The sequence below is a fragment of the Mus caroli genome, unplaced genomic scaffold, assembly GCF_978045245.1.
Source record: "Mus caroli unplaced genomic scaffold, Mus_caroli_1 scaffold_19, whole genome shotgun sequence".
Lineage (NCBI taxonomy): Eukaryota > Metazoa > Chordata > Mammalia > Rodentia > Muridae > Mus > Mus caroli.
Window position 1 is genome coordinate 63,191,624 of NW_028227274.1, and position 14,650 is coordinate 63,206,273.

At 47.2% G+C, this 14,650-nt stretch overlaps 1 protein-coding gene across 3 annotated transcripts in view; it reads left to right on the forward strand.

Annotated features, from left to right (window-relative positions):
• The first annotated feature begins 4,019 nt into the window (after positions 1-4,019).
• Positions 4,020-14,650, forward strand: part of Nedd4l (NEDD4 like E3 ubiquitin protein ligase) — a 324,332-nt gene continuing 313,701 nt past the window's right edge. For 2 of the 3 annotated variants that reach the window (XM_021151067.3, XM_029471743.2), the window contains exon 1: positions 4,022-4,411. In XM_021151067.3, the coding sequence (XP_021006726.2) occupies positions 4,364-4,411 (48 nt within the window). In that variant the 5' untranslated portion in view covers positions 4,022-4,363. Of the gene's footprint in view, positions 4,412-14,650 lie in introns of all 3 variants that reach the window. The other variant, XM_029471742.2, reaches the window with a different exon arrangement.

The following is a 14,650-nucleotide window of genomic DNA, read 5'->3' on the forward strand; positions in this document are numbered from 1 at the left end:
TTCTGAATAGACATGAAACCGACGGGAAAGAGCGGACTGTTTCAGCGAATAATGCTGTGAAGTTTCTCAGAGCTATCCTTGCCCACCAACCCCGCCCATAACAACCTGAGATCCCTGGGCAGCGCTGATGCACATTGCACAGGGAAGGGTAGATGCTCACACCCTAGCTTAGTCTACAAAAGATCTCTGTGCGTTTTTAATATATAGTTCCTTCTCAAGTGAATTTTAAAAAGGGAATAAAAGCTATCAAAATGTACAAACGGAAAAATAAAACTCCAGTCTAGGGGTCCCTAACCCTTGCTGTGTTTCAGGATCATCTGGAGATCTTAAAAAGCAACCCCCACATGGCCCCCAGTATTAGTTACCTGCCAGCGTTGGTGGGTCCTCAGGTGCTTCTCTGTGTAGCAGTCTGGGAGCTGATGGCTTAGGATACAGGCCTGAAGTTAACCTGCACGTGAGGGTCACCTGGGCTGCTATGGTAACCACTGATACCCGCCCTCCTCCCCATGAGGACAACCTGCCCTTTCATCTACTTTTAAAGCTCTCCAGATGCCCCTTAATGTGCATCAAGTGTACGAGGCCATTGTTGGGGGGGGGGGGGAACTGATACTCAGATGACAGTTTTAAGTGTGTTCTTTTATGACTAAATGGTCTGTATCTCTGGGTAACCAAGGTAACAACAACAAAATCACAATCAAGTAAAATATTTTTGGTCATCCACAATGTTTTTACTTAGCAGTTCCTTAGAAGACAGTAAGGTTTCCTTTATAGATCCATATGGTAAATAAATGTTCTGTTTGAGCTTGTTCGCAAAGGCCATTGAACAATGTTACAAATCATAATTTCATAAACTGTCCGTCCTAAGTGACATATGGCAAATTTCCTATGTGTAGTTCAGTATAAACGTTTGCTGGTTCTTTGAGAAGGTAGTGCATGCATGCACTATTTTGATCACAATCATGCCTCACTTCTAATATCTGCCCCTCAGGGACTGTCAAGGGCATGACCCAGACTGTGGGTGGGTGGCACAGGGCTGTGATGAGAATAGGAAGAGAGCAGGATCCTGAGGAATTTCATGAGACAGTCTGACACCCCTCTACAGCGTCTGGATGACTGTGTCTGCTGGATGACTTTTCGGGGGAAGAGATGAACAGCTGCGTCTTCATCTCAGATAGGACACAGAGAAACAGCTCCTCTGATGGAGCTTAGGGAGCCAGTGCATTTATTAAGATTACTCAAAGGAGCTCGGGTGACTCAAAATCAGCTGCACCCTGGAAAAGCCCGTCTACGCTATCAGAAGGCCACATCCCTGGAGCTCCCTGTCCAACTTCCAGGCACTGCTGGCCTTCCCTTCAGCAATTTACTGCTTGTCTGAGGCAGTCGGAGGAGCCTCCCTCTTGGAAAGAATGTTTCAGTTTGGAGAGAAGAGTTGTTTAAGTCAGCCTTTTTCTTTCTTTCTTTCTTTCTTTCTTTTTTTTTTTAAGATTTATTTATTATTATATCTAAATACACTGTAGCTGTCTTCAGACACTCCCGAAGAGGATGTCAGATCTCCTTACGGATGGTTGTGAGCCACCATGTGGTTGGTGGGATTTGAACTCAGGACCTTCCGAAGAGCAGTCAGTGCTCTTAACTGCTGAGCCATCTCTCCAGCCCCGATACTTTTTTCTTAAAATTTGTTTTATTTATACGTATGTCTGCAAGAGTGGACACACCCATGTAAAGACAGAAGAGCTCATTAGAGCCCTTGGCTCTGGAGTTGCTGGCATTAGTAGGAGGATGGGGGCTTGTTACTGAACCATCTCTCAAGCCTCCCCTAACAGTTTCTTTTCAGGAAATTTAAAGAGTCCATCACCCCTTTCCCCTTGCCTCAAAACACAATGTAAACTGCAAATTTGACAAAGGCCTGATTGCAGATGTTGAAAGCAACGACTTCCATTTATGTGGGTCATAGGTACATAGGCACTTAGAGGGCATCAAAAATGTGTGTGTGTGTGTGTGTGTGTGTGTGTGTGTACACGTGTGTACCTTTTATTAAAAAGATAAATAATCTAGGTTTGGAAAATTGAAAATTCTTGGCATAAAAAAGCTCAGGAAAGCATTGGTCTAAGACATGTTCTTTCCCAACTTTTGTTTCTCAGGAGGGATCTTGAGGCTCCTGTTAGGTCCCAAACCCAGGACAAATGGCTGAGGTGCCCATTCAACATATCAAAGTTGACCCGAGGGCCAGGTTCTCCCAGCATTCCTCAGTCCCTATCTGTTACAGGGTGTGGCTGACACACCCTACTCCACACCCTAAAGATCTCTTGCACAGAGGATTAGACTTCCCTTCCCCCTACTGCCCTTCCCTACAGCCATTTTGGTTACCTGGTCTTCTCATCTACTCTCTAGGCCCTGGCTGACTCTCTTGGCTGGAAGCTGCTCTCCCCTCTCTCTCTTCCCCTCTCTCAGGGTCATGTCCACTCTGGACTCTCCCAGATGTCCCTGCCTTTGGCTATGCTCTCCTACATCTATATAATAAACGTTCTCCGCCATACTTAGGAGCAGTCCTCTCTCTCTCCTCCAGTTCCTCCCTCCTCCTCCTCCTCCTCCTCCTCCTCAGTCTCCCTCCTTCCCCAATCCCCAGCTCCTAAGCACTGTGTGGTCTTAATGGCTTTGAATTCCGTCTTAGGCTTCTGAGCAGAGTGTTGATTTCATTGTGGCTGACTTCGAAGGAAAGTCACTACTTTGGGACACATTGCAATGGAGGAAAGAGAGAGCTCAAGTTGGGGGCTGGTGCAACATCCTTCGTTTTGATTTGCAGGTGCACAGCAGGTACTTGGTCATTAAGCTGGGACAGACAAGCTGAATCAGTTGATTTTGTGAAAATCCTAACCACCCAGACAGTACTAGACACTCTGGTGCTTTCTATTTAAAGGCAAACAAAATGTTCTTCCTGTTTTCATTTCTAATTTACCACCGCACTCAACATTTAAATTTAAGGAACAAGCGGCCTTCCTTTTTGTTTTTTTTTTGAGACAGTGTCTTTCTTTACAAGCTATGGTTGTCCTGAATTTACCATGCAGACCTAGCTGTTCCTCGAACTCACAAAGATCTTGTCTCTGCCTCCCCAGTGCTGGAATTAAAGGCACGGGCCACCACGCCCAGCTCCAAGGAAAAGACTTCTAGGAGTGACAAATTTCTCTTATTTAAAGTAGCCTCCTGCGTTCCTGAACATCGAAGGATTAAATGAAAGGCTTGCTAGAGAAACTCCCTATCTGGAACGTGGGAAGATTCCTACGGTGGCTAATAAGACATCTCCATCGTTTGCATATGTAAAGGACAAACTTAAACTGGAATTTGGTATTTCACGTTGTGCCTCACAAAAAAAAAAAAAAAAAAAAAAAAAAAACCGAGCTTTTATCAAAGAACTAGGCAGCTGGGTTTCAAGTGGGTGGGTGTGTACTCAGCGCGGGCGCGGAGTTGGTTTTGTTCCCAGTAGAGTTGACACCAGCAATGGCGACTCACGGCCACACCGGGGCAGCCTCTCCTAGGCTGGCCGCCCGGCCAGGAAAATCTCTTGGGCGAGCTGAAGCTGTTAGCCAAGTCTGGCCTGCCATAGCTGCCAAGAATTTAAAGGGGGTCTAGAAACAAGCATCATCGCTCTCTTTTAGAGCTCCTGGAGACTCTGGGTAGGAAGGAAAAAAAAGAGAAATAAAAACGGACATAGTGGCTTTGTTGTTGTTTCACGGGGTCTTCATGGTCCCCCAAGGTCCAGTTCACCGGGTCCCAAGGCAGAGAGAAGCCGGGCAAGAGGAGGGTCAGCCCAGCAGGCCCAGCCCGCCAGGGCGCGCCCCTGCTCAGCGCTCTGCGCCGGGTGACCCAGGAGGCGCGGGGGTGGGGTGGGCGTGGGGCGAAACACCACCACCCCCGCGGCCCGCCCCCCAGCCCGGCCTGTGATTGGCTTGGGGGGCGCAAGTGCCCGCCCCGGCGAGCGGGAGGGTCCCCGTGGGCGCCGGGCGGCGCAGGCGGGGCGGGGAGAGCCGGTCGGGCGGAGCAGGCGAGGGGCGGGCGCGCGGGTCCCGGGGATCGCCGAGCGGGCTTGGGGAGGCCGGGAGAGCCATCGGCGGGGGCGGGAGCGGGAGCCCGGCGGGCTCAGCGCAGAGCGGGGAGAGCTCCGGGCCAGTCGCCTTTCGGCGCGCTCTCGGGAGCCGCCAGTCCGCGCGTCCCCGCAGCCTTCCGGGAGGAAGCGGCGCCGCGGCCGGGTGCAGCCTCACCTGCCGGCCCTTCCCCGCCGGGCGGCGCAGAAGGACAGAGGGTCGCGGCTCCGCGACGCACTTCAGCCAGTCGCAGCGTCCAGGACCCCGCGCGGGGCGCCGGCTCCATGGCGACCGGGCTTGGGGAGCCTGTCTACGGACTTTCGGAAGAGGAGGTGAGTTCCTGCCCAGAGCGCTGTGCGGAGGGGACGGGCCCACTCCACTGTGAGCGTCCCCTGCCAGCCGGGGCTCCGAGATTCCGGGTGACCCCGAGCGGTCCCGGGCGGTGGGTGGCTGGTTCTCTCTCTTCACCCTGGAGGTGCGCTTCTCCGGCCCGGGCTCTCGGGGTGGGCGGAGGCCGCGTGCGCCGCTGCCCCGCGGGTCTCTTTCCTCTGCAAGCTGCGTCTCTCGAGGCTGTTGGGCAACTTTTCTGAACCACGATCCTGCAGCCTGGAGTCCGTGACGTGTGTCACGTCTAGGTAGCCGCAGGGGTCTTTGCGTAGTGCAAGGGATCTGGGGGGCTGCTGAGGAACCTAGTGGTGTCTCCTCCCCCTGGGACTTTTCTTGCTAATGGGCGCTCGGTAGCGGATGTGTGCAGATCCCGGCGAGAGTGAGGGACACCCGGAGAGTTGCGTGCGGCCGCCCCTGGGTCTTGCAAAGTCTGGAGCTGGGATTGTGCGTTCCAGAGTCTCCTATTTTGGTGTGTGGAGGTGATCTGGGGAGGAGGCAGGTGCTGCAGGAAACTTAGGGGAAGCTTGCAGCCCTGCCATTTCTCTCCGGTCCAGAGAATTCAAAGCCCGGCATCTCTGGGGTGGGTGGAGAGAAGAAAGCTCCATTGATCTCTTTTATTAATAAACGAATGAAATAAGCCACACCCCCAAACGGTCGGTTTGACTGGAGAGGGCTTTGTTTTTAAAAACCTCACTCGCTCATCGCGGTCCCCACTCCCCCTTTTGAAACGATCCTGCTAAATCACTGTTCAGCCCTCACTCGACCAGCCATTCTCGACTCTTATTGGTGTGTTGCTCTGCCAAAAAGGGGGGTGGGAGGCCTGTCGCGGGCGCGGAGTGACAGGCAGGCTGGATGGAGCAGGTAGGAGTGGTTCGCCATCTGGCGGGGTGCGCGCCCAGGTCTGGCTCCCCTTTCGAGAGGTGAATTTACAACCCATGAAGCATTACTCAGCAGGGAGGTATTTCCTATCCTGGTTGCGCATTTCATGAAAAGTGGATGTCTGGAAATTTGGGCTTTCTCGATTTCTCTTTCTTACCCTCCCTCCTTTCTTTCTGAGGTTCCCTCTTTCTCTGGTGATGGGGGTGGGGTTTAAAGAGAGTCTATTATCTGAGACAGGCTCACATTATGGCTTTGCTTTCGGCAGCTTCCCTAGTGGTGTGTGTGTGTGTGTGTGTGTGTGTGTGTGTGTGTGTATTCTACCTAAGTGTGGAATGAAATGGGAATCTTGTGGAAGGCAGGGCGTGTAGGGGTTGATTTTATTTTTTGATAGGCTTACTGGGCTGCTTGTGATCAAAGAATGATCACAATGCGAGTAATGTGTGATGTGTTTTTGATTATTTGCCATGGTTGTGTAGAATAAATTATGTGTGTGTGTGTGTGTGTGTGTGCAGTTACCTGGAGATGGGTGAAAGTAGAATTGTTTTGTTTACCTAGGGGATTCGCCTCCTAGCTCCTTATCTGGTGCTGGAGGGGCAGTCAGATCTCTTGGAGGTGCTGAGATTCTGACGTTCCTAAACAAAGGGCTTCCTGGGTGAGGTATCAAGGGAGATGAAGACAGCTGTGTTTCATCTTAGGGTCTCTCTAATTTTTTAAAAATAACGTGATTATTTTTAAAAGCTCCTTGAAAGAAATATTTTGAGACTGTTTTGGAAAATGCATCTGCATAAAGGAATCTTTTCTGTTACGGTTGCATCCGTCCGGGCTTTGTTTATGATGGAAGCCGGTGACAGAATCCACCTCAGGGCGCATCTTGCCACTTTCGCCTTGGAGAATCACTGTTGATCTTGACTGGTGTGGGGTGTGAAAAAAACGAAGAGCACAGACACCAAACCGAGTGTGTGGAGTGTGTGGGGGCTTGCCTGTGGCGCTTCCCTCCTGCCTGTTACCAGAGGGACTGACTATACAGGGAAGATCAAAGAGTGAGGAAGACACAATTTATCTGTGTCTTGCTTTGCTATTAATGGTTCTGTTTGGTTATACACATCATATATGACACAAAGTAAGCCTCACCTACCTTTTTCATTTTTTCTCTTACCAATAGAAAAATGAATGCCTCCATATTTTTACAGTATCTGTTTGGTATGGGAGGTCTCTCTCTCTGTTCAGGGGGCCCTTTGAAGACAGACAGAATGCCTTTGTATAATATTAATATCAAATTATTACATATAATTGGTTTGTCGTGTCTCAGGAATTAGTCTGTAAGCAAACAAATGGGCATCATTATCAGGCTCTGGAAGTGGACTGCCCAGGCACCTCAGGCTTGTCAAGTTGTGTTAGATAGGGTAAACCAGTGGGCTGCAAGTGTCGGTCATGAAGGTGCTTGTTTAGCTTCTGAGAGGAATCCACTTGTAAACCTCTCGGCAAGTGGAGGGTACCCAGGAGTACCCAGGGTTCTCTTGTAAGTGGACTTGTGTTTATATTTGATGATGGCAGAAAGCATTTTGTATTTGGAATGGACTTACTCACGTTCCATCTTATAAAGCCACGGTGAGCTCTGTGCTGCTATTAACACGGTGCTGATCTGGACCATAGAGGGATGGCAGAGCCAAGCCTCGGCTGCTTGGGGTCATCAGCCTGAGGTCTGGCTAGACAGAGTGAGAATTATTGAGATATTAGGCTTTGCCCCCCCCCCCGCCCCCCATGGGCGTACAGGCTACTTAATTTCTGCCATGCGTTGCAGCTGAATTTCTTTGGGTGGTTTAGAAATCATATCCACTCTGATTCAAATCATGTCAGTTTCAGGAACCAAAATCAAAGGCTCCCGTCAAAAGGAGTTTGGGTGCTGAAGGGATTAGGTAAAGAACAGCGGTTCTTATTCATGGCCCAGGATCAGATCTGGGTTTGAATCAGATCAGTTTGGACGAGTTTCTGTAACTGGCTTGGGTCCTTGAAGAGCCTTTTTCTTGTTTGTATTTAATTATGGCCATCTGTAGTCCGCGTTGGCATGGTTTACTCAGAAATACTATTGTTACTCTCTTGAAATTTTTCATTACACCTGAGACCGGTATCTTTTTGGGGGGAAAGGGGGTTTCTATTGGATAATATATCAAGAGTTTGAATGACAGCCTTTTGAAAGGATTAGCTGTGGTATCCCAGCACTTAGGAGGCCAAGGGAGGGACAGTGAGCTTGAGGCCAGCCTGGACTAAATGCCAACAGACAAACCAGGAAACAAGCATCCACAACCCCAAAGAAACCAAATGATGGGATGTGTCACTTAACATATTTTTTGGTGGCTAGATGAGGAGATGGCTTGAGATGGAACTTGGAATGTTTCTCTCATTCCATACAAATAAGGATACACATCGAGTACTAAGCCTTAAGCATATGCCATCTAACTTATGCTTCATTAGAGACCCGAGGGTGTGCTGTTATTTCTGGCTGAGGAATGGAAGCTAAGGAGTGCTTAAATGAACCGCGTGAATAATATTCAGGGAGTGAGTGGGCCTGTTGGTCCCAGAGCCCTACTTCTTTTATTTTTAATTTTTTTAATGTTTCCTTTCTTTTTTAAAAAAGGATTTATTTATTAATTATATGTAAGTACACTGTAGCTGTCTTAAGACACTCCAGAAGAGGGTGCCAGATCTCGTTATGGATGGTTGTGAGCCACCATGTGGTTGCTGGGATTTGAACTCAGGGCCTTCGGAAGAGCAGTCGGTGCTCTTCACCACTGAGCCATCTCTCCATCCCCCAGAGCCCTACTTCTTAAAGGAAGATCTCCCTTTTCTCCAAAGCATCTTGAAAGGCTCCCACAGCTAGATTATTCATGATAGTGAGAATGAGCTATACATCATGGCGTTGCATTCCAACCCTCACTGACCAAAATGGCCTACTAGCTCTCATTCGTGTGGTCCCCATACTGTGTTTAAGCTTGGGAGAGTTCGTGAAAAATGGCGAGAGACCTACCTTCTCTGGGTCTGAGAGTAGCTGTGTGTGCCTCTCCTGTGTGGCAGTGTCTGCAGTTACCACCACAGTCTGAGCTCTTCTCTATTGCCTTAGGGGGTCTCTACTGACTTGTCTAAAAGTATAAACTTGCTAATGAACACTTAAGGGTACCTTGCCTGTAGATAGCATATTGGTGTCATCTTAAGGGCACAGCCATCTTAAGATGCATCATCATTTTCAATGCCGCAAACTAGTACTGTTGTCCAAGTAAGACATGCTGTCAATGTTAGGAAGGGTCTTTATTTCATAGATGTTAAGATATGAAACAAGGATGTTCCGGAGCTGATGAGTTTTATTAATTAGAAAACCCCTGTGACTTACTGTAAGCTTTAGGTCAGCTTCAGAATGTGTAGTCATGGAACCTTTTCCCCTCTTGTATGCCGGGATGTTTGTTTGGGCTTGAACTCGGGGCGAGTTAAGCAGATGCTTCTCCTCAGAGCTTGCAGCTCCAGGTTAGCACTTTGAGGACCAGTTTCTGCATTTGTATCTGAGCAAGGGTTAGAGGGAGGGAAGCAGTCTTTGATGGGCATTTGTGGAGGAGAAATCCGAGCCTCTGTGGCGCCTCTCAAACAGCCAGCTGTAAGCTCATCCTGGCAGCTGTGGAAGGCGTTCAGGTTCAGAGTGACACTGCTTTACAGTGTACCTAATGTTTGTGACCTAAGGTGTGGGCACTTCCAGACTGTATTCCCAGTGGCGGCCTCCCTAGTGCTGTGTCAGGGTTGCTGTCCTCCTAGGCTGTGAGGACTGCACCACTGGGTGAATGGTCTGCTGCACATTGGCTAAACACTGAGAAACTGTAAGAGAGATTCGGCTTTGCAGTGCCATTTAAAAACTTTGTTGTTTGTTTGTTTCTTTGTTTATCCTAGAGCTAGAAGCCAGGGCCTGTGAGACAAACCCTCTCCCACTTGTGAGCCTTTCCGTAGTCTCCCTTTTGTCAGTGAGTAGGAGATTGGCAAGCTGGAAGCTAGCTAGGCTACATAGTAACTTTGGCTCCACCCCACCCCCACCCCCACCCCCGACACTGTTTTTCAAGACAGGGTTTCTCTGTGTAGTCCTGTAGTCCTGGCTGTCCTGGAACTCACTCTGTAGACCAGGCTGGCCTCAAACTCAGAAATCCGCCTGCCTCTGCCTCCCAAGTGCTGGGATTAAAGGTGTGCACCACCACACCCGGCGGCTTTATCTTTATAGTACAGTGTTGTTTGTTTGTTTGTTTGCTTTTAAAGATTTATTTATTATATGTAAGTGCACTGTAGCTGTCTTCAGATCCTTTTTCTTGCTCCACCCACACTAGCTCTCTCCAGCCCAAAGATTTGTTCATTTATTATATGTAAGTACACTGTAGCTGTCTCCAGACACCCCAGAAGAGGGCGTCAGATCTCATTACGGATGGTTGTGAGCCACCATGTGGTTGCTGGGATTTGAACTCAAGACCTTCAGAAGAGCAGTCAGTGCTCTTAAGTGCTGAGCCATCTCTCCAGCCCTATAGTACAATTGTTTTATTTTTTCGGGAAGCTTGAATTAATGTTATAATGGAAAAAGCAGTTGTCTTGACTGGAGGAATAAAATAATTTGTTGCAAGGACTGAGAACAGTAGCAAAATGGGAATCCTGAGATGATAGCAGTTTCTTTAGCTGCCAAGGAGAACACAGATATCTCGTGGTCTAGGGCATCCCTGAGTCAGTGGGTATTCCTGTTCCTGGGAAACGGGTATCAGGAAGTTAGTTTCGGGAATCTGGGATACTTCTATAGGCTTACTGTGTTCAAAAGAAAAAAAAAAAAGAATGTGTTCAAGGACGAAATTTCTGTGAATGGATGAAATGACTTGCGCTCTATACTGTAAACTGGTGAAGCAGTTTGCCTAGGAATCACATGCCTTTTAAAGTGCTTACAGTTATGAATCATTTTAGAATGTAACATTATTACAACACTACATGTGACTTCCTGGTAAGTTAGAAGAACCTGTGTTCATCCATGACTCACTTCATCACCTTTCTGCCTTGTGTGGTGTTTCAAATAGCATAATAAAACCAGGTGGTGCCCGAGGCCCTGGCTTGGATCCACAGCCCTGGGAAAAACCAACCCCAAATTTAAATGGCTCTATGTGACAGAATGAAAGCGTGTCACTTTACCTTTAAGACATTTTTTCCCCCTTTGAGTTAAAAGATAAAGCTAAACAGATTTAGTTGTCCTTAATTTTGTTTTGTTTCGGTTTTGAGCCAGGGTTTCTCTGTGTGGCCCTGGATGTCCTGGAACTCAGTTTGTAGGATCAGGCTGACCTTGAACTCAGAGGCTCTGCCTTCCTAGGTAGTGTTGAGATTAAATCACGTGATACCACTGCCCAACAAATTTTGCATTTTTGGTGTGTAGCAGCTCTGAGAGGGAGGAGAAGACTTGGGGAGGAAGAGGAAGGGGAGGAGGAGGAGGAGGAGGAGGGGGAGGAGGAATCTCACAAGGTTTCAAATTTGGTGTTGTAGGTGTTTGCTTGGATGAGTTTGTCATTCTGGTTTTTGTTTTGTTTTTGTTTTTGTTTTGTTTAAGATGAGTAGAGACAGGTTATGTCCTGAACCTCTGGCCTGCTACCCTCTCAGCTTCTGTCTGTAGCAGTGGAGACGTGTGTGTGTGTGTGTGTGTGTGTGTGTGTGTGTGTGTGCATGCACACCCAGGCGCCACCACACCTGGCTTTGAAATATTTGTTACTTGGGAGTACAGTGAACTTTTGACAGTCCGCATTAAGAAAAATGAGCATGCTGTAATAACTAATCCAGTGCTGGGATTAAATGAAGCGTGTGCCGGGGATAAACTGAAGGTTCCTTGTGTTGTTACAGTGTTTCTCTTACAGGTGGCAGTACAAACAGATCCTCTCGCTTGACTAGAGGTGGCAATGTTTGTACTGTTTCCTGTTACTTTGAGCTCTGTGCTTGTTGGTAGAATATGGAAATGAGAGCATAATTTAGAGATTAGATATATAGAAACTAGATTTAGAAACCAATATATTCTGTAAAAAAAAAATCAGTTATTTAATGAAAACATCCAGAGGGCAGATTCTCAATGGATACAGTAGCAGAGACCTTCAGGTTTCTGGGTGTTTTCAATGTTATCCTTACTCAGGGTGTATACAAACAATTTCAGGAGATGTCCCAGTGCACAGAGGTCTTTTCTGCCCCAGTCCTTCCTTGTCTGATGCTGGTTGTGTGAGCCTTCTTGTAATTTCTTCTCACTTCAGAACTGGTTACCACCCTCTCACTCCTAAGTCTTGGTTGGTAAGCAGATTTTTTTTTCTTTTTCTTGAAACATAGTTTCAGGATTATTTGTATCCTGGTCTAGTTTCTAATTTAATGTGGAGCCTGAGATAACTTTGAACTTCCAATCCTCTTGCTGGATTCTAGGCAATTTATGTAGGGATCAGACCCAAGGCTTTGTTTATGCTAAGTAAGCACTGTAGCAACTGAGCTTTATCACTAGCCCTGCTAAAGAGATTTCTTCTTGATTCCCAGTGCATGGCTATAGCTCAGGCTCTAACTGAAGCTGGTGAATGTACCTGTCTAGACTTCTATTATAGTCATTTAGGTCTGCTCTCAATTCAAATAGCCCAACTGCTGACTGTTGCAGTAATACTCTAAGTGAGAAAAGCCACCCTCCCCACCACCATCACATGTGACTTGTTGGCAGTCAGGCATCCTCAGAAGTAGTGTGGATTCATTCTCTTTATGTCTTCCATTCTCCAAGTGAAAAGGGCCTCTCAGGGATGTTTTCTTTTGGTTGAAAGAAGCTGTGATGTGCTGTCCATCTGGACTTGGGACATGCAAGGGATCATTGAGACAGTGGTCCCACAAAGAAGGACATATACACTGTGGGGAATCTCCTGCTATGGGTGTGAGTGGCATCCAGCCAGTTCCCTGATACTTGGTCAGGGCTCTAGGGACTAGAGGTTTTCAGCCAGCTGCAGTCAGATGTTAACTGTGCTTGAATGCTTCTGGCATGTTTTGGCTTCCTGTCTCCCAGGCAGAGGGCATGTGCCCTGTTTGACTGTGTTTCATTACGTAGCCCTGGCTGTCCTAGAACTTGCTTTGTAGACCAGGTTGGCATTGAATTCATAGAGACCCACCTGCCTCTGCCTTCCAAGTGCTAGGATTAAAGGTGTATGCCGCCACTGCCTGGCTACAAGGGTTTGAAAACAAAGATAAGCAGATTTTTAAACTTATTTATTTACAATGTATGTGTGTATGTGCTTATATGGGCATTTTGTCTGTGGGCATGTATGTGCACCACAAACGCCTGGTGTCTGCAGAGACCAAGAAGAGGGCATTAGATCCCCTGGGATTGGAGTCACAGATGGTTGTGAGAAACGCTGTGGATGTTGGGAACCCAACCCAGGTTCTTTGGAAAAAGCATCTTCCCAGCCCTAGTTTTATATGCACATTTTGGCATGAGTTTGAGATATCACCTCTTCTGAATTGAAGAGCTTTTACTGGATGTATTAGTTGTATTTATGTATGAATTTTGCGTCTAAGACTTGAACCCAGGGTCTTTCTTGATAAGTGCTCTCCCACTAAGCTCACCCCTCCATCCCTGACTTGTCTTTTATGTTTCTTTTCCCCTCCTCTCCCCTCCCCTCCAAGCCTGCTTCCCGGTACCCTGGGGGCTACCTAACCCATGGCCTCCTTGCAAGGCAAGCACTGTCCTCATGAGCTGGATGCCCCCAGTTCCTGACTTAGCCTTGCTAACTCTAGAGCAGTGGCTCTCAGGGGTCACCTATCAGATATCCCACATATCAGATATTTACGTTTTGATTCATAACAGCAGCACAATCAGTGTCATGAGGTAGCAACTAAAATAATTTTATGGTTGGGGGTGGGTTACCACAACATGAGGAACTGTATTAAAGGGTCGAAGCATTCGGAAGGTTGAGAGCCACTGCTCTAGAGGATGCATGAGTTCAATGGCTCTTTGAGCTGACCTCTCCATGGTGATTCGATACCATCACCATGGGCCTTAGGGTACCACTTCCTGCTGATTCTTCAGAAGCTGGCATTTGACATTCCTGCCTTGCAGTCATGTCTTAGCTTCCAGTGAACGTTAATCGAAGACGACACATCGAGCCCCGGGTGAGAGCTTCCCTGGCTTCACATCCAGGAGGAGGCTCAAGAAGAATTGAGCAGTCAGAGTTGTGGGTAGGAGGTAGCACTGAAGAATATTGAAGCTGGGCGTGGTGGCGCACGCCTTTAATCCCAGCACTCGGGAGGCAGAGGCAGGCGGATTTCTGAGTTCGAGGCCAGCCTGGTCTACAAAGTGAGTGCCAGGACAGCCAGGGCTACACAGAGAAACCCTGTCTCAAAAAACCAAAAAAAAAAAAAAAAGAATATTGATTAATTTGGAGATGATAGTAATAACATCATTGGAATGACATCTAGAGGCCTATAAAAACTGATACAATAGAATTCTGTTGTTAAAAAAAAAGTTTATACATATTAAAAGTGACTAGGGATATCCCAGCAGGCGAGTGGCTGGATAGATCTAACTTTGAGCAAAGGAATCACAGATAATTAAAAAAAAATATTTCTCTGTTACCTGCTTGTATTTTGTTTCTATGAGATTCTTTCTTTTTTTCCTTTATAAGTTTAAAAATAAAGGCAGAACTGTGGCGTTTGTGACTACAGTTCATAAGCACTTATTATGTGTTTTATGAATAACTAAAGAGAGAGGAACTTGAAGACTCTGAACACAAAAGCAATGACAGAGAGATGGAAATGACCTAGATGGGCCCCTGTAATGCACACGTAGCCGCAATCACAGCCTGTGTTTGAGCAACTGTGTCCATAACTATGTATAAATACTAAAGGTTAATCTCAAATTTAACACTGAAGGAGATAAAACACATATATTAAGGAAAGTAGAAAGAACTCCCTCCCCCCTCCTCAAGCCTGTGTTTCAGGGTTCAGGTAAAAGAAATGAGATTGCTTTGGTATGAATATGGATGCGATATTTGCTCAATTGGACACGTGTTTACCAAGGCCCTGCCTTGTGCTCTTTACCAAGGGTACCAAGGTCATCTCTGCCAGCCAGGAGCTCCCCACGAGATGGGAGGAGAAAGGGTGGTAAACTGGATATTTTTACAGATGTTTTCTCTACCACTTGATCTTTGTGTTTCTATTCTATGCATGACAGTTGCATGGAAATGACTTAATTCTAATCCCGTTTTATGCTCTCTGAAAGTTTTCTGTGAAGATTAGGGGCTGAGATC